Genomic DNA, 22,640 nt, shown 5'->3' with positions numbered 1-22,640 from the left:
TCACATACCATGCAATGTCATGGGCACTTTATGTGTCTCGATCCATTTAATGCTCTCAGCAGCCCGAAGAGATAGATCCTATTATTCTTCTGTCCTTACGTTAGAAGAAAGTGAGGCACGGACAGGCTGAATAACTTTCCCAAGGTCACTTAGTTAGTAAGTGGTAGACCCAAGATCTGAACACACAGAGTCAGGCTCCAGAGTCTGAGCTTTTAACCATCATATTATACCATAGAGTATAAAAAAAGAAGGAGAAGGTAGGACTCGCCCAACTTTTACACATAAATACATAATAAGTGAAAGGATGAAATAGAGAAGCAGATTTCTAGAAGTAGGAAAAGATTTATTTCTATTGTAATAAGGTTTTTCCCCCAAGTTTGCACCCCAGCTTCCAAGACTCTTCACTTTTATTTCCCTCTTTGGTCCATGAATTTTGTGTCAATGTGTCGATGATGAGTTGGGGGCAACAATGGGCAATGGCATTTTCAAAGATAGGGAGGTTCCATTCGCTTTCTACAGCTTAAACTCTAAGAGAGGTCAGGAAATGTAATGACAAAGGCCATTTCGTAACATCTGTCGTTAAAAAGGAATGAAACATGTGAGATGGAAAAGATACTGGTAGGTAAAGTGAAGAGAATAAAGTTACTCCTTTTTTCAGGAAAGAAAAAGAAAGGTGCTGTAACTGTTCTGAACATCACTCAGTGCCTTTTCTCTCCTTCATGTGAACTTGATGAAATAAAAAGAGAATTGAAAGCAGCAAACAGCATGTCAGCCAAAATATGGGCTCTTCATTCTCAGCAATTTCCCATATGCCAGCTACTGCAGTTTAATTCTTGCTGTCATTAATCAAGTAGAGAAAACAGTTACCTTAGCTTATCTAAGGTGTTGCAATTCTAGAATTTAAATATTCAGATGAACGGCTTTTAAATAGGCCTCTCTAACAACACAGGATGTGTTATAAACACTCACTCATAAAAAGGAAAGAAAGAATTCTTCACGTCAAAGCGATTCAGTTTATTTCCTGACACTTGGGTGAAATAAGGATATCAGTCAATCCATACTGAATGGCAGAGTTCAGTTGAGAGAAGCACAGTTGAGGGAGTAATTTGGGATGGTTATGAAATAGGCTAGATAAACACCGGAAATGTTAGACACGGAACCATTAATGACACTTACAAGCTTTCGTTGTGAATCTAGTCAGTTCCAAAGATACCCTGGAAAAACAGCCCTGTGTTTGCCTAAGCTATAACATATACTAAAAAATTACAGTTGGCTCATTGTTCTATAAGGGATTCTGAAGCCATTTTATATTTCAAAATATAAAAACCTTAGTACTTAATTTCACAGGTGTCCATTTTTAATGAAAAATAATTGAGTTTGAACCCAAATGATTTTCATGTATCCCTTTGCATTCCATTGGCTCATAGAGGTATCTTTGTGCTTCGAGATCCGACTCCATAATGTATCCTCTTCCCTCTGTTTATTTTCCTTCCACCCTATATCTTTTTCTGCCTGTGATTATGATTCTTATTCAAGTCTTCATTATGTCATTCCATATTGATAGATTTGTCTCTGTTCCTTTAAGTATTGAAACCATCCATTATACATATAAAAAATTATCCTTCCTTGCGCACTGTTTCTGTCACATTATTCCTTTGGTCAAGAACTTCAATCTTGTTGGTGCCCATATTGTTACTCATTCATTCATTTATTAGTTCATTCAATAAATATTTACTGAGGGTTTACTATGTACTAGGCACTCTTCTAGGCACTGAGTAAACAAAACAGACAAAGGATAATTATTGTTGTCATGAGGCTTATATTTGGTCCCTAGAATCCAGTGGACCCTCCACTCTGCCGACTATGCCTAATAAGCCCCTGCGAACCCCTTCCCTTTTCTGTTCTTCCTCTGCCTCCCCGTTCCTTCCTCACCCAGCAGCAATCTAGTTACTTCCCAACAAGGATTCTCTAAGCCAAGCAGATTCTGTCTTGTAACCACGTTCCTGCTCTTCAACAATTTTCCCATTCTCCCATATGAGTATGTCTGTTTGCTGGTCCTCACACTTGAAATGCCATCGTTCCTCTCATCCTCCAAATTTTGACTCGAATCCCATAATGAGTATTTCCCTCTCCGGCTGTTCCTTCACCAGCTCTTCCTTGTACTCATTTACACTTGATGGCAAGTTCCTTTAAGTATTCATGAGTTATTTCATAGGGCTATGCTTGCTGCCTTCGGCTAAATCAGATGAATACAAAAACTCCAAGCTCTAAGTGCCGTCAGTGAGGTAGCATCCTGGACCAGCAGCTGGGCGACCTGCTTTCTCTTCTGGCTCTGTTACTGACTACCTGGCATGTAATCTTGAGCACATCACTTAACTACTTCAGATTTCAATTTTCTCCCTCACTGAAATGAGGAGCTTTGACCAGAAACATGGATGGTCTCTTCAAGTTCCTTTGTGACTCTACAACTCTATTACTTTAAATTCTGCAATCACTCTTTATGAACCTGGGCAAATTATTGAACTTTTCTACCTTAGTTTTCTTATGTTTAAATGGAACTGATTAAGTTCCAAGGATATGGTGTGAGAAAAAGTAAATAAGATGTCTGTGAGAGAACAGAATACTTTATTTGAAATCGTATAGTACTGTCTCGTGATTTAGTTCAAGGGAAGTACATGCCATCCGTTCAAAATACATTAACACATCACATTTGGTCTAAGAGGTATAAGGAGAAGTCAATAGTCAGTGACAGTTGAGTGCCATCAAACAAAACAAAACATTAGCTGCTTTAAGTGGGAGAAAAATAAAGTGAAAATTTTTTACTTATGTGTATGCATACACACACACACAGAGTTATTGATGTTGCTATCCGACATCAGGATGGTGATTCGTAAAAGAAAATGTCCCTCTCTGAAATGGTCCATGGCCACAAACCTTGCCTTCTAATTTTGAAAATATTAATAATTTGAGAAGTGGCCAAGTGAATTTTTTTACAGAGGGAAATATGTATGAAGGTTTCTATTTAATCTGCCACCAGATTATATTTTTCAGACTATTGTATATACTGTTAACTATGAGAATCACATATGTTGTCAACCTAATTTCAGCAAAATTTACATTCTGTGAGATTTTTATACTAGGGGGAACATTTGTAAATGTTACATAAAAATACTCACATTTATAAAATTTTGAACATTAATTTGAGAGGCGAGAACACCAGCATTATATAGTCCGCACAGCAATAAATCTCTTAGAGAGTACTTGGTATTAGCAATTAGAATAGTTACAGGTTTTTCTATAATAGAGAACAAAGAAAGAGTGAAAAGAGGCAAAGTCTTTCTACCTTTGAGAGAAAAATGCAACTTGGGCTTTGAGTCTCTCTGACCTTCTTTCTCTTACTCTTGGAATGTTAATTAGGTTTGAAAGATGGAGTTCATGGCCCATATGGAAAAAAAGTTTACTTCTCTTCGGGCTTAATTCTCTCTGTTTATTTAAAGCCCCATAGCTCCCACTTTATTTCTGTGGTTCCTTCTTATTTCGGCATTCTTACCTTTTCTTTCTGTGTGCTTAACTGCTGTCTTATTACACAAGGGTACCAAAGATATACAGGGATATATCATTAGTTTTATAAAGAAAGTCAAAGTGAAAAATGAATCCAATATAACACAGTTTGCTTTAAGAATACATGCCTTTCAGAGTAAAGTTTTATTAAGAATTTCAAACTAGGCATCAACCAAATCACACTTGAAATATCTGTGTCTAGAGCAATAATCACTTTAGCAGCCCCTATAATTCTCAGAGTCCTGGCACTGAAGAGTTCCTTGAAGACTAAGCAATATATCCCAACACACCTGAAGGTTCTGCATCTTACCTAAACCTTACAAATTGTAGAAATTATCTGCTTATTAAAGATCAGCACTTGCCTTGTTAAAAGCTAGTAGCCCATAAGTGCTTGTCTTCACTAATCAAGATTAACAGAAAATGGATGGAAGCTAAGTGTGCCCCTTCAAACCTCCTCTTTTATTTTCTGTTGACTAGATAGGGGTGCATCACGTATATTTGCCAACTGGCAGCAAGCCTTTTTGTTCAGGGATCCAGATCATTTGGTGAAACCCACTAAGGTTAAGGATTTCCTCATATAAGGAAAGTTTGTGATTTGCATTTCCTATGTCTAACTATGACAGCTCAAGTTTGGTGCTTCAGCAGCTGCTTCATACCTTTGCATCTTAGTTTCCACATTTGCAAAACAAGAGGGCTGAACAATAATCTCGAAGGTTCCCTCCAGCCCTGACAGCCTATGATAAAACCCGGGGCGGGGGTGGGGCAGGGGGAGGAGTCAGTACAAATAGAAAGAAACATTTTTGGGAAGAGAGGTTCCAAATGCAAACATAGGTTAATCATTTAGAAATATTTGGTATACAAGCTTGAAAATAAAAATAGGGCAGCTGCTTGCAACAAATGCATTAGAAATGTGTCTTGAAAACACTTCACAAGCTGAGCATGGCCAAAGAAAGTGATTTCTGAGCTCACAGGGTTTCGTTACATTTAGATCTCCTTCAAAATCATGTCCCTGGCAAATACCACCTTTGCCCTGTGGAGACCAAGTAATGTTTAGGGCACATGGGAAATACTTTAAGAAATTCTTTCTCAAAGAATGGTCCTGGAACTTACTGGCTGAATTGTGAAGGTTCTTGTTCAAAGTGCAGAAGTTGTGGGGGTGAAAACTAGGAGTCTGAACTTTGAACAAGCTACTCAAATGTTTCTCACGCACACTAAAGTCTGAGAACCACGGCCTTAGACTGGATATCTTTGCAAGTGTTGTTTTCAATCAGGAGCCACTATCTGACTTTCCAGCCCTCATCCGGTGTCCTCTGCCCTTTATTAGCCTTTAGCTTAAATTTTTGTCCTCATATCACATCTTTCCTTTCACTCTCAGGCTTTAGCAAGGAAAAGAAAGTCATTTGATATGTAGTTAAGGCGATCAAATGTTCTGAAATGTTACCTAACTCCATACCTTATGGATGAATAAGGTCCCCTCACCCAGATACGTGAGAGCTTTTCGTCATTCGTGGCCCCGATCCTTCTTCTCCTCCTCCATTAGCCCTCTTGACTGTCCCGTGTCCCTGGCTGCTAACAGCTTCCCTATCCCACGCTATGGAGTTTCTCTTAGATCCTTTAGAACCGAATTCCCTGGGTCTCAGAGCTATTTTTTTCTCTCATCCGGGACATAAAGGGTTTCGTTGACGTGTTAATAATTAGTCAACGCCATTTAACCTATAACAGGGTTGTAGCACTGCCTTATGTAAACAGACGCAGCAGCTGGAGGCCTCGCCCGAGGCAGCCTGCCCTTAAGCAAACTCATCCTCCTGTAGAGCTCTCCATCACAGGGATATTTTCTATCCTCTACCAGATAAAGGGAGGCCAAGCATGAGGCATCTTGATATTCTCCCTTACCTTCCCCTCTCCTTACTCCCAATGCCTGTTTGGGACTTAGAAGCATTCAATGAGCATTGATTTAATCAGTATCTTTTCTCCCATTTGCTGCTTTTCCATGTCTGGAATATGCTTCTCTCTACCGACCCTTCAAAATATCCAGCTTGACAGCTCCTTCACCCTCAAGGGGACCAAGATGCAAATTCCAGACTCACCGGGGAGTCCCCGTAACCACTAGTCATTACATGCCGTTAAACAGCTAAAATCTTGCATAGGGAATCCTCACTTAGGCTTATCACGGAAAAGCGATAACTGAAAGAGAAGGAGGGAGCGGAAACGTGGAAGAACTGACCTCTACACTATATGCAATCTGCACTATTATGTTTAATTCATGGTATTTCAGGATTCATCTAATAGATAATAATGCCCTTAGAGTCTTGGACAATTTAATTTCTCTGATGGAAATGCCTTCATTTTTAACTGAATATGATGTTTATATTGCTCATAATAGAAAGAAAAGTCTGACAATTTGGAGAAGTATAAAGATAAAGGAATAAATCACCTGTAAATCCACCTCTGAGGGATAAACTGGTTGTCATTTCAGAACTTTTTAATGCATAGTCAAGCGTGTACACACAAATACACACACACACACACAAATGTTTTAGGAAAATAGATTGTATACATTTTTGTAACCCGCTTTCTCACTTAGCAACTGATAGGGTGATCTTCTCCATATCCATAAATATTTGCTTATGTTATCGCGTTGAACATTGTATGTAATGCATAGGATTTGAACATTGCGTTATATGTAACCAATTTCCTAGTATTAAATATTTAAATTGTTTCTACTTTGCATCAGTCATAACTGTGCTATAAATAATATTACATGCCTTTTCAGTTACTTTCTTAGTATAAACTCCTTGAATTTAAGCTTGTGGGCTATTGTTTTTGCATATTTTAAAGACTTATGCATCATCAAATTATTCTTTAGAAAGTTTGGGACAATTTAACTTCAGTACATGGGTACTATTTGGTGATTCTGTTCGACTGAGGCCAGCAGAAGAATCGTATTTGAAATGTCAGGCTAAGTTACCAAATGGCAAAGGGAAATATTGTTCTACCTGGTTAGATTATATTTCAACCTTTGCAGCTTAGAGACTTTGTTATATTCATGTTAGAGGCAGCATTAATTTTCATGAATTAATTAGTCATTGCTGATAATATGTGAGTAATGCAGCATAATTCTTGATTTACCTGAGGATAGAGCTTTGCTAACGCTTCGCGTTTCTTCTTTGTTTTCTGGATGATGATTTATTTTATTAATTTAGCTTCTCATCCTCAAGTGAAATGTGGATTTTATAGCAATGATCCCTCCTTTGTATATTCTTCAATGGCTTCTATGGATTAACGTGTTCTAAATTCAGTGGATGGTAAAGCGCTCCGTCTCTTGCCTTAATTATTCATGTTAAGGGAAGGCTTTCGGGCAAATGTCTGATTTTACTTTTCCATGTGAGTTGTTGTCTCACTACATTTGACACAAAGGAAACAAAGCGGAAAATGTTGGAACTTGGTGAAAACAAATCCCAGGTGTACATGAATAAAGAAGGGTAGAGGAAAAGGAGAAGCATATGGGAAGAGGAGCAGAAAGGAACAGATGCCAGATTGAAGGGGTCAATGGAAGAGGCTGCCTAGGGTGTAGAAATGGAAAAGTCAAAATGCGGAGAGAGACCTTTCCATTTCTCAAAGCAGAAAGAATTTCAGTACTAGCATGACTCACCTGAAAACTGAGTGGTTTATATTAGTCACTGGGTCCAATTTTTTCTACCAGAAACCTTAAGAATCATTGACTGCAACACTATGGGAAAGTGTCTATTTCATGCCAAAAGTCTCAGAATTCTGTGTGTGGAAATAAACAGATGGCTAAACACTGTCTTCCGTCAAATTTGCCATCAAAGTGCCCCCATTTTATGGCTCTTAAGAGCAGATAGCTAGATTTTTATTGAGGCCTGCTATGTAGTTCACAGTAGGTTTGTATACTATGAAACTAACTAACCAATGTATCTTTAATGGGATCGTTAGAATCATCAATTGTCCTTCAAGATATTCTGACATAGTTTGCTAATATGATTTTTCAGGTCCCATTTGGAAGCCAGTTCTGACCAGTGGAAGCGTCTACACCTTTCTCTTCAGGAACTTCTGGTGTGGCTACAGCTAAAAGATGATGAGTTAAGCCGGCAGGCACCTATTGGAGGCGATTTCCCGGCAGTTCAGAAGCAGAATGATGTACACAGGGTAGGACATTTTTAAGCCTAGTGCCTTGCACATAGTACGCATTCAGTGACTATTTTAAAATTAGTTTTGATTGAAATTAAGTTGAATAGAAATCTTTTTTGCTCCTCTAGTCCAAGGGTCAATTATAAATAATCCAAGCTATTATATTTTAAATGTCAAAAGCATCTGCATTAATAATATCCTTTAAGAAATTGTCATCTCTTTGGTGATTTTTAGAAACATTTTGTTGTGGAAAATATTAAACATATACAAAAGCAGACAGAACGTTATAATAAACACTCCTATACCCATCAAGACTTCAATAATTATCAATTCATAGCCAGTCTTACTTCTATAGCTCTACCCTGTCCTTCATTATTTTAAAGCAAATCTCAGGCATGAGATTTAATTCAGATCATTTAATTCATAAATATTTGAGAAAGTATCTCTAGATGATAAAGATTCACTCTTTAAAAGTAACCGCATTGCTACAATAATACTTTTAAAATGTCAATAATTTTATCATAACAAATATCCAGGCACTATTCAAATTTCCATTTCTCACATAGTCCTAAATGTTTTAGCAGGTTTTTTGTTTTTATTTTTTTGATTTCAATAAGAATTGAAATAAGGCCCACACATTGAATTTGGTTAACTTGTCTCTTAAATGCCTTTTATTTTTACTTTTTATTTTGAAGTAATTCTAAATCCACGGTAAGTTACAAAAGTACTACAGAGAGTTTCCCTGTACATTTCACCCGATTTCCTCTAATGGTTACATTTTGTATAACTATGGAACAGTAATTATTGTCATTTTAACATGTAATCAATATAAAAATTTACATACAACAGTTACAGAACAACTCAACTCAGGCAAGCCACATTTCAGGCACTCATAACCAGATGTGGCTAGTGGCTACCATATTGAACAGTGCGGTTCTACAGGTTTGATCGTATTTGGGTTTGAATTTTTTTGGTAAGGCTGCTTCATAGGTGATAGTGTATTCTTCCATCTTCAGGGGGTATATAACCTCCTGTTTTCTCTTTTGTGTGTATGATTTGGCAGCTGTTAATGATCCATAGCTAGGAGTTGCAATGTGATAATTGCCTATTTCTATCATTTCTTCTTCATTTATTAGCTAGAGTACTTCTATGAAAAGAAAAGTTTACTCATCCGCTATTTGGGTATCCAGTATACCGTTCATATAGGATATGCAGGATAAGTGTTTCTACTTTACCAGTCTTCAGAATAAAAGTTGTTCACTAGGAGCTTCCAACAGTGATTGCTTATTTCTTTTTTGTTATTTATCATTATATTTCTGTCTTCTCTACTAGGCAATGAATGGGGAAGGCAGAGATTTGGTCTTCTCACCTCTAAGACCCTAGTACCTAGCAAAGTGTCTGGCATACAGTGGATACTGATAAGTGTTTTTGTAATGAGAGTAAAAGATACATGAACAGAAATGAATAGCAAACCAAGTACATTACTACCAAACAATAAGAACTTGATAAAATGGTACCACTTTTGTATGTTCAGCACTTAAAGGAAAGCTCTCTATGGAGTCACAGCCAAAGGCAGCATCTTGAAGAAAGGTCAAGGGTTGATATTATTCCAGAGAAGAAGATATAGACGATTACAAAAAGGGAAGAGAACATGAGAGAAGACCCAAGAGTCTTTGCAAAACATTGCCAAGGAAACTTCCGGTTTCTCCTTTAGCCATTCCCCCTCATATAATTCACGTTATTAAATAGCTTTTGTGGTAGAGTGGAATATGATAATGATTTTTTTTAATGTTCTAACTTTGAATAAATAGTGAAAACACTCTGGTGTATATGAAGAAGAGCATTTGTTGAGAAGCATGAGCATTTTAAATAGAATATATTATATGATATAGTGAAATAAGACGAATTTCTACAATTTTGTTCTAGTTCCAGAAACCGAAGAAGAAGAGTCATTGAACAAGCGGACTAGGATTCAGGAGACCGAGATTCTAGTCATATTCTGCCTTAAGTTAGATTGTGATTGCCACTTTGTTCTTGAGCTGAAAGATGAAGAATTTGGTCCACAGAATTTCCACGGTCCCCTCTAGGCAGCATTTTGTTATAAATATTGCCTCACTGTCCCCGGTTATTTACTTTGGTTGCTTGTGAACGGTGGTAAAATGTTAGTACTTATCGTTCTCAGTCCTCCTACTAAGGAATCTCAAGACAAGTAACATGCTTTTGGGAGATCGTGATGCTAGAGTTATGAGTAACATGCACCAGACTGAAGTGAATTGATCCCCACTGGACCAGTGTGCTTGTTCAGATACCCCGCTATTGCCTTTCTTTGACTGATCAGGATTTCCAGCCCATTGATAACTGTGTTCTATATATTAGTTCCACTGCTTCTCTGTCTTTACCTCCCTCCAAGTCCAACTTAGATTCAATCACCAAACATTTTAATAACTCTTTCCCCAAACCCTAAAATCCTTTGCTTTATTGTCTTTTTGGTGCTGCAATCTACAAAATCCTAAAGCTTGGAGAATCTAACTAAATGCTTTTCTCCTATCCAAACAACCACAGAGCAGACTGGTATAGTACCTTTTCAGGATGACTAACCTCCAGCGTTCCATTGCCAATATATCACTGGGTCAATTTACCTCCAAAATATACCTTGACTCTGTCTACTGCAGTCATCACTGTAGTTACAAGAGGCCATTTCTCTTAACCTTTCTGCACCTGCTCTCGCCACCCCACGATGCAATCTACATTTCGGTCAGAGTAATCAATGTAAAAACATAAATTGAATTATGGCAGTCCTCATCTTAACACTCTTCAGTGGCTTCTCAATGCCTGTGGAGAAAGACCAAAATGCTCAGCAAGAACCCCAAAGCCCCATCTGGCTTGTCTGGCCCCAACCTTCTCTTTTCTTACTGTTCTTTCTCTTGCTCGCTGGACACTAGCCATATGGCCTTCTTTTGGTGTTTCCACTTCTCTGTTCCTCTCAGGAAAGGCTTTGAACATCTGATCCTCTGTCTGAAGCTCTTTCTACCCATACCTACCCCCTCGTAGTTTCCTGGTTAACATCTAATAATCCTTTACATCTTGGTTCAGACATCGAGCAAGCTTTTCCCTGATGCCCACATTTGACCAGATCTCCCTTTATACACTTTCATAACACTGTCTACTCTTCCCTCTCTATAACTTAACGTTCTTTGTCATCATGGATATGTATGACCATCTGATTAATATCAACCACCCTCACTAAACCATGTGCTCCAAAAAGCTTTCTTATGGGGAGAGGGTTGTCATTTTTATACTCAGCACCTCATAAAGTGTCTAGTACATGGTAGACACTGAATAGGTAAAGGAACAAAGGAATTAAGGAAGGAATGTAAGGAAGAAGGAAGGGAGGAGAAAAACAACTGATGAACTAATCTTAATTTTGTTCATTCTTCTCTAGTCTACTGAGACCAAGGGCAGGGGAAGACAGAATAGAGATTGGTGTTCCTTCCTCACGTGTAGAATTTTTCTGTTTATTCCCGAGAAAGCATCTTTTTGTAGTGTGTAGAGCTCTTTGATGTCCACTGTTTTTACTTGTGGTCTGGCCCAATGTCTTCATGAGTTTCTCTTTGTATCCTGACAAAAAGCCCTTGTCACAAAACACTCTCCTCCCTCAAAGAACACCATCACTCCTAAGTGTTGATGAGGGAACAGCCTAGCACCCCGTTTACTCAGAGTTTTGTCACATTTATGCAGTTTCCATTTTACAGCTGTAGCAGAATGGCTGTCTAGTTAGTAATGCTCTTGTTGCCTGTGGACAAAAAGATCAAAGGAAAATCCTTGAAACTGGGTCTCTTAATCGGATCTTCTGAACTCAGAAGAGAGAAAGGAAACACAATCACTACAAAACTCTGTCAAGATCTAGCCTTTGACAGAGTTTATATTTGTAGACTTTCGTTTTACTTTACCATCTTTCCGCGATTATAAATTGTCTCGCTCTTTATGGGTTTCTTGATTCAAATACTGTTTATAAAGAATATTTGGTACAAAGATGGGTCACTTGCTGTTGTAAACTTGTTCCCTGTGTATTTGGCATGTTATGTTTTTTTTTTCTGCTGAGAAAGATTTGCCGTGAGCTAACAACTGTTGCCAATCGTCCTCTTTTTTTGCTTGAGGAAGGTTAGCCCTGAGATAACGTTTGTGCCAGTCTTAGTCTATTTTGTATCTGGGACACCACCACAGCCTGACTGGTGAGTGGAGTAGGTCCACACCTGGGATTTGAACCCACAAACCTGGGCTGTCAAAGAAGGGCACACAGAACTCTAACCACTCAGCCGTGGGGCTGGACCCTGTGTCACTTTTTTTTGAATCACCTGCTGACTCTCTATTGTAAATTTTTAATGCCCTTGGTTGTTGCTTTTTATGGGAGTACAAATCCTATTAAAATGTCAAAAGTTGAAACTATAGTCAAATATTTTTCGCTTTTCTATGAATCAGGGTGTTTATAAAACAGGTCATTTATATTTTCTTTGTATATCAATGCAGGTTAATGATAAAATGTTATAGCAAAAATATATGTCTTGTACTCTTTACTTAAAGCATAAATTTATGGTCAGTCTCAATTACCGTGATAGAGGCATATTTGGTCTTCTGTGGGTAAGGCCACACAGGTAGTTGGGGACTGCGCTCTCACTCCCCAAAGCAGTTTTTACACCCATGGGAGTGGATCTCAGTTCCCCAAACCAGCTGGGCAGCATGACAACAGCAACTGGAATGGCTCTCAAGACTAATTAATAAAATAATGTTCCATATGCAGTGAAGTGTTATAAATAATTAAAGCTCAAATGTGCCTTAGCAAATATAAACTGACCAATTTTTATATCTTTTGAATACATTATCCTGGCTTTTATGGTTCCTCATTACTTGCCTCACTAGACTGACTCGTTTTCAATTAGTGTGTATTATTCTGGTCCAGATATATTTTTAAAACTGACTTCCTTTGTTTTACTTGAGCAGTCACTAAAGTGATATTTATTACTTGTCTACTTCTGTGATTAACCTAGAGAGAGTTTTAAAGGAGCAAATCATAGTGGGGAATTTCTAAAGAGAACTGCAATAAACCATGAGCTTATTTAATTCCCTTGTCCTACCCCAAATCCAAATGGAGATTAGGTCTTGATTATAAGAACACTGTGGGTAATGACTTTCTGTTTGCATTTTTACTGACGAAATTGTTTGTCATTAGGTTTTCATCTTTCAATTTAAAAATCTCTATAATTCCTTCTCTAGAGACTATTAAGGACACCTTCAAAGCTTCCTGAAATTTTCTGGTTAAGGTTTAGATGGAAGTAATCAATACGTACATTATTAAAACAGTAGACAGAAAGCCATTATTGCGTGGATGCTGTTGACAAATGAAAAGGCTCAAATAAAGTAGTTTACTTGTCCATTTGTCAGGTCATATATTATGCATGTTCGATTTCTTCAGGAGTCACCGCAAAGTGAGGGAGAGGTTCAGAAATCAATAAAATTATCTTGAAATCACGTTGTAGATTATACATTTATTTAAGCTAATTCTGTTATCAATGCTGGCCTGCTTCCTTTGGGTACGTTTTAGTATGTGTGTTAGCTTGATGAGTTCCCTGTGTTCTCTTTCCACAGAAATAAAAAATGTCTTTGGGTACTATTTATGAATGTTAAGATTCAAGTCAGCTCTGGGTTAAAAAAAAACGTTGCATTGTTCCCTATCACCTCTGAAAAACAACCAAAAAAGGTTGTAATAGAGTGATTCATTCCAGCATTCAGTGGCCTCTTGGAGTTTCTAAACAAGTTTGATTCCCTGAAAAATTCACTGTTAGTTATGTCTACTCTAAGATGTCTGCTTGACTATGACGGAGGAAATAGACATCTTTTGGATGTATTCCTCATCATCAATGGAGCAAGTTACTTTTGTAGAAGTTTGATATTTCACTCAGTCAAATTTAGGAATGCTGAATAAAAGAGATTTTAAATTATTTTTAGAACTACCTTTCTAGGCATTTGAGGAAGTCTTCTGAAAATTAGCTATATCATCAAAACTTAAGAACAGAGTCATCTAGGATTTGCTACTTTTCTTTAATGACTATAATAAGATAAAATACGAATAATTTACAAATTGACTTCTCTACCAAAGTCCTCTTTCTAACCATGTCAAAATATTTTGACATCTTGATAAATACTCTTAAAAATAATATTCGAATAGTATTTTGCCTTTACAAAGCACTTTATACACATTCATTTAATTACAAATGAACCCCTGATCTTTTTCTAAAATTATTTTAGGAAAAACTGTGCCATAACTCAGACTCCTAGAATTTGTTGATTCTTTTAGTAATTATTTATCGAGTGTCTACTCTATGCCAGGGTCTGAGGATACAATAGTGAACAAAACAAGATTCTGCCCCGACGGACCTGCAAATTTTAGTGATGGAAATACACAGTAAACCAATAAATTAATATATAAAATCATGTCAGGTCAGCGCAATGAAGAGAAAATAAAACAGGAATAGAGAAAGACTGAGAGGTGGTGGCTTACCTGAGGAGGTTATATTTGAGCAAAGGCCTGTGTGAGTGAGTGAGCCAAGCAAAGACCTTGAGTGAAGAGTATTCTAAGCAGAAACAGCAGCAAATGCAAAAGCCCAGATGTAAGAATGGGTTTGAGGTATTCAAAGAGTAGCAAGACAGATTAATGGTAGGTTGTAGAGAAAGGCAAAGGTCAGATAATGAATTGTCTTGTTTGCCATAGTTTGGAGGTGGATTTTATTCTGTGTGTAATGAGACATCACTAGAGTAGCATAAACGGGGATGATGGGATCTGATTTACGTGTTCAGAGGCAGACTCTGGCTGCTAGGTGGAGAATCGGCAGGAGGAGGAGCAAAACTGAAAGCTGCGAGAAAGTTTGGAGGGTGTTGGAGTCATCCAGGAAGGAGATAATGATGACTTGAACTAGAGTGGAAATAATAGCTATGGTGAAAAATTACTGGATCGAAGATATATTTTGAAAGTAGAGCTGATAGAACTTAAGATAGATGGGATGTGTAATGTGAGAGAAAGCGAAGAGTCAAGGATGACTCTGAAGTCTATGGTTTGAACAAATGGGGAAATGATGATGCCATTTATGGAGATGGGAAAGACTTGGAAATGATCGTGGATGAGGGTGTATACGTGGAGTGAAACAAGAGTTCTATTTTTGGATTATATTGATAGACAGAGACAAATGGTGTGATTCAGAAATTATTCACCACTTACACTTGACAATCTCAAATTTTGGCTGAGCCTCTTGGGAATGAATATAAATTAATTTGTCACAGGGTTTCCTAATAATCCATTCATCTTGTACTATTGCTTCCCAAGGAATTTCCAAAATTTAGGGTTTAGGTTCAATGACCTAAGACCTAATTCTCCAAACGACCATGGGAACAGATTGAGTTTTCACCGGTGATTTCTCAAGGTCAGCTCAGAAGTTAACAACATTGTTGTCAGTAGGAAGTGACTTCCCCAGTGGTTGTTGGAAGCAGCCCAGCCTTAGGACTGAGAGTCAAACAGCTGTTCAAGATGCTGCGTGGGCACTAAACCATTCCTCCATAGTATCACAGATCTGCAAGCAGGCTGGACTCTCTTCTAGCTCGTGCCCTTGATCTCAGGGAACACAACTTTCAGTTTAAAAGACTTTGAAAGAAAGTAAATCTCAACAAGAAGCTTGTTAAACACATTTTCCCCCTAAACACTCAAAACTGTTTTCTCATTGAGTACAATTAGATTGTCAAAAAAATAATTTCAGGCTTGAAATAGGTCCATTTATTTTTCAACTTTGCTTCAAATTGATTTAATCTCATTTATAGATGTTGCTGTTCATGTGGTTGACTGTCGGAAACAATGGCTAGATGTATCTAATACCGCAATCCCTTATCTTCACTTTTATTTAGAAGTGGAGTGAAAATAAGATGGAACTTTTTCGATCTTATTTAAAGATGATTATATAGTCAAACTCATAGAAACAGAGAGTAGAAAAGTGGTTTAGAGGGGGTGGGAAGAGGGGGAAATGGGGAGTTGCTGTTCAACAGGTATAAAGTTTGAGTTATGCGAGATTAATAAGTTCTAGAGACCTACTGTACAAGATAGTGCCTAGAGGTAACACTGCTGTATTGTGCACTTCAAACTTTGTTAAGAGGGTGGATCTCATGTTAAGTGTTCTTAGCACAATACAAAAGTAAGGATGATTATGACCTTTCTTTATGGACCGTATGCCCCATTTTCGTAACTTCTCTAACACCAGCTATCTCAAGTGAATATGTATTAAGGGAATCCTTGCCTTTCTGGGTTTTTTGTTCCGTTGCCGCTCCCTTCAGATTTTTTTCTTCCATGAATCCCTATGAATTTCCCTTAGATTCTTAGAGGCACACTTCCTGCTACTTCAGTTAACTGCATTTCTGGATCTTGCCCTTTTCAAATTAATTGGGCATTGATTGTCCCTAAATGCATTTCGTAAGTAAAATATTTCTAATGTGTTGAGACAATAAATAGGGTAGCTCTTTAAATAAGAAAGGTCATTCTGGTGACAGAATGTATTCAGCAATTTTCTTATCAGAAACGAAAACAATAATAGGAGGCATACAGACAAGATAGAAATAATACGGAAACTACAATGATAATATAGGATGACAAACTATTAAACACTGACCGGATTGCAGGTAGGACTATGCTAATGTCCTTGTCCTATACCCACTCAGTAACCATTTGTTGAACAAAGAGCACCGTTGGATCACTTTAAATTTAGGGTCTGTCTGGTGTTCTTTCATCTCCTAGCTAACGCTCCAGACTAGAGGAAAAGCCCAACCGAGAGTGCAAACTATGGACCTTCTGGATGTTTGGATATGAACATTTCCTCTGGGGAAGAAATCACTGCGATTAAGAAGGCAGAGCTGAAAGGGCTTTGTCTTGAGGAAAATCCATCCAGTAACTCAAAGTTTACACTCAGCTTTGGACCTGTAACATGAGAATAGGCCCAGAATAAGATCCCTCCATTTTTTCCAGTTAATGGCATTAATTTTTCCTCTAGCAATTCATGAGACCAGGTTTTCACCCTCAAGCATGTTCTGCATCTGAGTCAACTTGACCTCCATATAACACACTCTGGTTTTCTAACTGGGTATTCTGCTATTTTATCCAATAGTTCTTATTGAGTATCTACTTGTGTTAAGCTGTGGCTATAATTTTTATCAGTAGTAGTGATGCCTAGGAGAGACTACCTCAAACCGCCACCATGTAAAAAGGCCTGTGGCCAATTAATGATCTAAACATGTTGATAATAGAATATTAGAACTAGATGTTAGAACGTAGATAAGGTGTTCGGCAAACCCCCGCATTTTACAAATGGGGACACAAAGGCTCAGCGAGATTTTATGACCTACCTGTTCTAGATCATGCAGCCAGGCTTTGGCCCAGCCCAGACTTGAACTTCACGTCTCCTGTCGGTCAGGACAGTGCTCTTTTCCCTCCTTCAGTCTGCCTCCCAGGATGGTTCTGTAAAGTTGTGCTAACTAATACAGAAATAATATATTCATTCCATCAGTTTTCAGTCTGAATAACACAAATATAGCCTTGCCACTTCAATGAGAATATAAGTAAAATTCAGCACCATGGAAACTGTCCATGATTGAAAGAGATCTGTGTTTGGAAAAGCCAGGAATTTTACTTACATCCATAGTAACAGGACCACCGTGGCTAGGTGAAAGCAGCGTAGCTTTTCTCTGAAATGTCGGTACCTGTGCCCAGAGTTCTCATCCTGCCCCTCTCTTCTCTGCACTACATCAAGCAAATCAGTATCTCCCCCTTCATCCCCTCCACACACGGTTCTGAGCTACTTCTATTTATGGTATTATTAAATATTTGTGGTAACATTCACCCTATTTTTTCTTCTGCAAACAGGAGAGGCAGGGAAAAAAACCCCGAAGAATCAATGACTTGGTTCTTATCCATTACTTTCAGGTTTTTAAAGTTTTGGATTTGCTTCATGGCCATTAGGATTTTCCACTTATGTCTCTTCCAAATTATTATAATTCAGGGAACTTTTATTTTTTGCTGTCACTCACTTTCAGCCTGGCTTAAGAGTTTCAAGATTTGGATTCTAAGTGACTAATGAACTGATGGCTTAGGTAAATCCTACCTTATGTGTATGTCACTTTGTGTTGGCAAAACATTCTCAGTATAAAAGTCTCACCACAAACATCCCTACCCAACCAACTATTGACTCCTTAAGGACAAAGACGAGGTCCCTACATTCCCTATCTTATACATAATAGATTCAAAATAAGTATTTTTCAGTGAACTAATTAATCAGACAGCCATCAATCACCCAGTTGGTTATTGTTTGTGATGCATAAATGCTATCCGTCGATAATTTCTCCTTCAAAATAAATGGATTTACCTTGGGATGTACCGCTAGTATAATTTTGTAGCACATGCTTCATATAAGTTATTTTGTGAAACTTAAGAAGCTGAAGGAAAAGTGTCAATTTAGTATGCCTAGTTTTGTCTCATTCGTAAGACAGAATATTATTTTCTTTTCACGGAGGTGCTCTAAGTCTTTAGTAGTTCCTTCTAATTCTTCCGCACCACTGTTTCAGACTCTCAGACCTGGCTCTTTTGGAAAGGTGAAGAGGAAGGCATGGGGAAAAGGATGGGTTTTAAAGAAAATAATTTTATCTGTTCAAAAGAGTCAGGAGGTAAATATCTTAGCATTTGAATAGTGACATCTAAATAGTATAAAGATATAATGTGGGGCCGGCCCCGTGGCTGAGTGGTTAAGTTCGCGCGCTCTGCTTCAGCAGCCCAGGGTTTCGCCGGTTTGAATCCTGGGTGCGGACATGGCACCGCTCATCAGGCCACGCTGAGGCGGCGTCCCACATGCCACAACTAGAAGGATCCACAACGAAAAATACACAACTACGTACCAGGGGGCTTTAGGAGAAAAAGGAAAAATAAAATCTTTAAAAAAAAAAAAGATATCTGTATGTGTATGGAAGAAAGGCTCTATAGCTGGTACCTTTTTCACACCATCACATGAATACACCAACTTGTCTGATTTAAAATAGTAATCATAATCTATGAGAGAAAATCAGTATTGTATATGAGTGTATATTTTTCCCAAACGTCATTTAAATAGACTTTCTCTGAGAGACAAGACCCTTACTATCAAAAGTCAAGTCTCTTGACATGGAATGTTCTTGTTCTTGTTTAAAAATGTCTCCATTTCCTTCCTTTTAAAATGCAATGAACTATCATAACATGCAGGTTATGGTAAATTGATTAGATAGCGAAAAATTGATTTTCCCTTATTCTAATGCAGAATCTTCATGGGGGTTTTTTTTGTCATTGTTGTTGTCGTTTTTACTAAAGAAGCCTCTCTTTTAAACTCCATGCTACAAGGACCACTGATGCCCACTGCCCAGGACAGTGTCTGGTACACAGTAGGTGCTCAAAATTTGAATGAGTAAATGGAAGAGGACTTTTCATATAACCACATTTAAAATGATATACCTCCAATTTATAGTTTTTCCCACATGATGAGAAACATTCTATTTTCTTTATCCTCTCATTTTCTTGAACCAACTATTTCTCATTTTTTCCTGGGATTTCTACCCTTTTTGTATTTAGTTTAAATCTTCCTAAATTCTGAAGATACAGTCACTTAACCCTCTCTTCTATCCACTTTCTTTTCTTAATTTCAGACAACGCTGTGAAAATAATGGTGCTTATGTCTTTGTAATGACAGAACTTCCTTTGTCTTTTTTTTAGACTCGTTTTAATCCTCAGTGACTCATATTTAAGAAATGAACTGTGCAGCTGTGGTGGAGCTAAGCCCTTGGCAACAACTCGAGGGGCAAACAAGTGGTCTCTCACAATGGATGGATAGTCCTTAACCTTGAATTGTTTGCTGTTCCGTTTTAACAATGGAATTGCGTCATCAAACAGGGTCATGGACTTCCTCAGTTTGATGGGACCTTTAAGATCCATATCCTCATTTTACAGACCTTGCCCTAACGCTTATCTCTACTTTCTCCTGTCTAGGTCTTTAATATATCCCTCTTTGCTTTGGTGACCAACTGTCCTAGTTTGCCTGAGACTATCCTGGTTTCTGCATTGAAAGTCTCGCATGATAAAATACTCCTCAGTGCCTACCAAACCAGGACAGTTGGTTACCCTGCTCCTACCCTCCATCTTTCAGTCTTTGTTCAAACCATTCCTATCCTAAAAAGAACGTATCCTCCCTATATCTTCCCTTTACCTGTGATCCTCTCTGTCCTATCTTCCTCTTCTCCCTCTCAGAAGAAAAAGATATTACACAAATTGTTTTCATTTAAAATGTTTACTTCTTTTTCTACCACTCACTCCTCAACTAAACCTGCTTCTGAGGCTACCGCCCTCCACTGCAATTGCTCTCACTGGGTCCAGTGAGCACTTCTCAGTGGCGATCTTGCCTTACCTCTGCGTATCATGTTTGGACACTCTTAGTCACTTTCTTCCTCTCAAAATTCTCTCTCTCTCCTTGATAGCTCTACAAACGATCCCCTCATTTTCCCCAGTCTTTCCACCTATCCATTTTTTTTTTTGGCCTTTCTTGGGATCCAATTCCTCTGTCTTCCTGTTAAACTTTTATATTCTCCAAAATTTGCTTTTTAGCCCACTCCCCTGCCTGCGCAATGTCACCTACTTCTTTAATTTTGATCCTTGCCTATATGCATAATTGTAGGCTCTCAGTGGGTATTAGTTTAGTGAGAAATGACTCCTAAATCTTCTTCTCCCTAACGTTAGGCTTAATATTTATTTCCTTCTGGAATGAATGTTACCTCTCTAAGCTGAGCATATCATACCCCCTTGCTCTGTTCGCCATATAGGTCCTCCCCCATATTAGTGTTGGGTTTTGAATATCCATCTTTATTAATTTTACCCTGAATGTGCACATGAGGTGTTATGGATCAGAGACAGATTTCTTTTAATTACTTTACACTAAATATTCTCACCAACCTCGTCCCAAGCCTTACCCCCAGGAAGTTATGATGAGAGGTGATGAAAAATTTTCCTACATTTGTGGCTGAGGGTACTCCATAGGTGAGAGACCAGGAAAAACTTTTTCTCTGCTTATAAAGGAGAAGGAGGTAGTTGTCCCCTTCTCCTCCTGAAAGGGTCTCCTTAGAAATATAGTGGGCCTAGGGGGCTGGCCTGGTGGCGCAGTGGTTAAGTGTGCATGTTCCGCTTTGGCAGCCCAGGGTTCGCTGGTTCGGATCCCGGGTGTGGACATGGCACCACTTGGCAAGCCATGCTGTGGTAGGCATCCCACATATAAAGTAGAGGAAGATGGGCACAGATGTGAGCTCAGGGCCAGTCTTCCTCAGCAAAAAGAAAGAAAGAAAGAAAGATAGTGGGCCTGAGTCCTCCTAATTCCAACTTCTCCAGGAGCCAGCTAGCCCCACGTGTCTCAGGTTTGACAACCTAGAATGTCTCCAAGGTCTGGGATATATATTTTCTGAAATGTAGATACCTAGAGAGGTAGCTACTCCAGTCTTTCTGACAACTTGGAGCTTAACCTAGGAACCTACTCTGGGCTATAACCATCTGGCCTTCTTGGATCAGAGAAATTAACTAGACAAATGTCTGCAAATCTAATCCCCGTGGTGTGGGAAGGTTCTCGGGAGGCTAGAACTTTTTATAGGTATACTGAGAAATCGAGGAGAGTTTATTTCTTCACATTTAGTTTAATTGCACCCAGCATTCATTCCTCTACTTAGCCAAGAAACTAGGAGTCATCCTTGCTCCCTCCTCTGTCTTATCTCCAGCATCCCCAGCACCAAATTCTCACACCTTCACTCTCTAAACACTTCCCTAGTCTCTCTCTGTCTTTTTTTTTTCTAGTACTATTGCCCCGGGTCAGATCCTCATAATTTTCACTGAATTCTTGCAACCTCCTAACTGGTCTCTCTGATTCCATTCTGCCCTTCTCAAAGACATGCTCTGATTAATGTCAGGGAAATCTATTTGAAACACACACACATGCCCATGCCACTCCCCTGCTTAAATCCTTTCAAAAGCTACTGATTACTTAAAAGACAACAGCTAGGCTTCTTAGCAGGTCATCTGTGGTCATAGGTTGACTTCAAATTCTGGTTTAAAGGTCTAATATAGTTTGAGATGACAGTGTCCTGCTGCTTCTGAAGACATGTCCTCTCCTTGTACTTTATATTCTAGAAACACTGGCCTACTTGAGATAACTATTCATGCCATACTATTGTGTCCTCTATCTTCAGCCTGCAATTTAATCTTCTTTCTTTCTTCCTCCTCTAACCTACTCTTCCCTGGCTAACTCAAGTTCATATTTTAGACTTCTTCTTCATGAATACGATCTTCTCCAGGAAGCCTGCCCCAATTTCTTTTCCCATTTTGTGCACTTTCCACATTGTCCTGAAATTATTTATGTGTTTGACTCTTCTACTGTATACTATAAGTTCCTAAATGGGAGGGGCTGTTTTGCGTTCAACTTTGTATTTCTAGTCTCCTGTACAACCACTGACACAATAAAGGGAGCCATTATTATTTTTATAATTAGTAATGTCAGTATCAGTTGCCTCCTCTCAAGTACAAATGGAGAAACTAGGCAAAATATGCTTTGCTTGAAATTGGGAAAATTATATGTATGAGAAAAACACAGGAATACAAGAACCGTATACACATACACATATGTATGCACGTGTGCATACATGCACATACATACACAGATTTCAAATGAAATATTAGAAGGAGAGTCAGCCTTACATGTAAGCAGAGTAAATAACCCACCTACTCTGTATAATTTCAAGGGTGCAAGAATATCCCACTATACAGAAATTACATCCCCATCCACAGGCTGAATCCT

The 22,640-nt window shown here is 38.3% G+C and overlaps 1 protein-coding gene across 12 annotated transcripts in view; it reads left to right on the top strand.

Annotated features, from left to right (window-relative positions):
* Positions 1–22,640, top strand: part of DMD (dystrophin) — a 2,262,230-nt gene that overhangs the window by 1,911,917 nt on the left and 327,673 nt on the right. For all 12 annotated transcript variants that reach the window (XM_023633802.2, XM_070257261.1, XM_070257256.1 and 9 more), the window contains one exon: positions 7,572–7,728. In XM_023633802.2, coding sequence (XP_023489570.2) covers positions 7,572–7,728 — 157 coding nt within the window. The remainder of the gene's footprint in view (positions 1–7,571; positions 7,729–22,640) is intronic.

The sequence above is a fragment of the Equus caballus genome, chromosome X (genome assembly GCF_041296265.1).
Source record: "Equus caballus isolate H_3958 breed thoroughbred chromosome X, TB-T2T, whole genome shotgun sequence".
Taxonomy (NCBI): domain Eukaryota; kingdom Metazoa; phylum Chordata; class Mammalia; order Perissodactyla; family Equidae; genus Equus; species Equus caballus.
The sequence above is the reverse complement of the archived record's forward strand: the minus strand, read 5'-3'. Positions and strand labels throughout refer to the sequence as shown.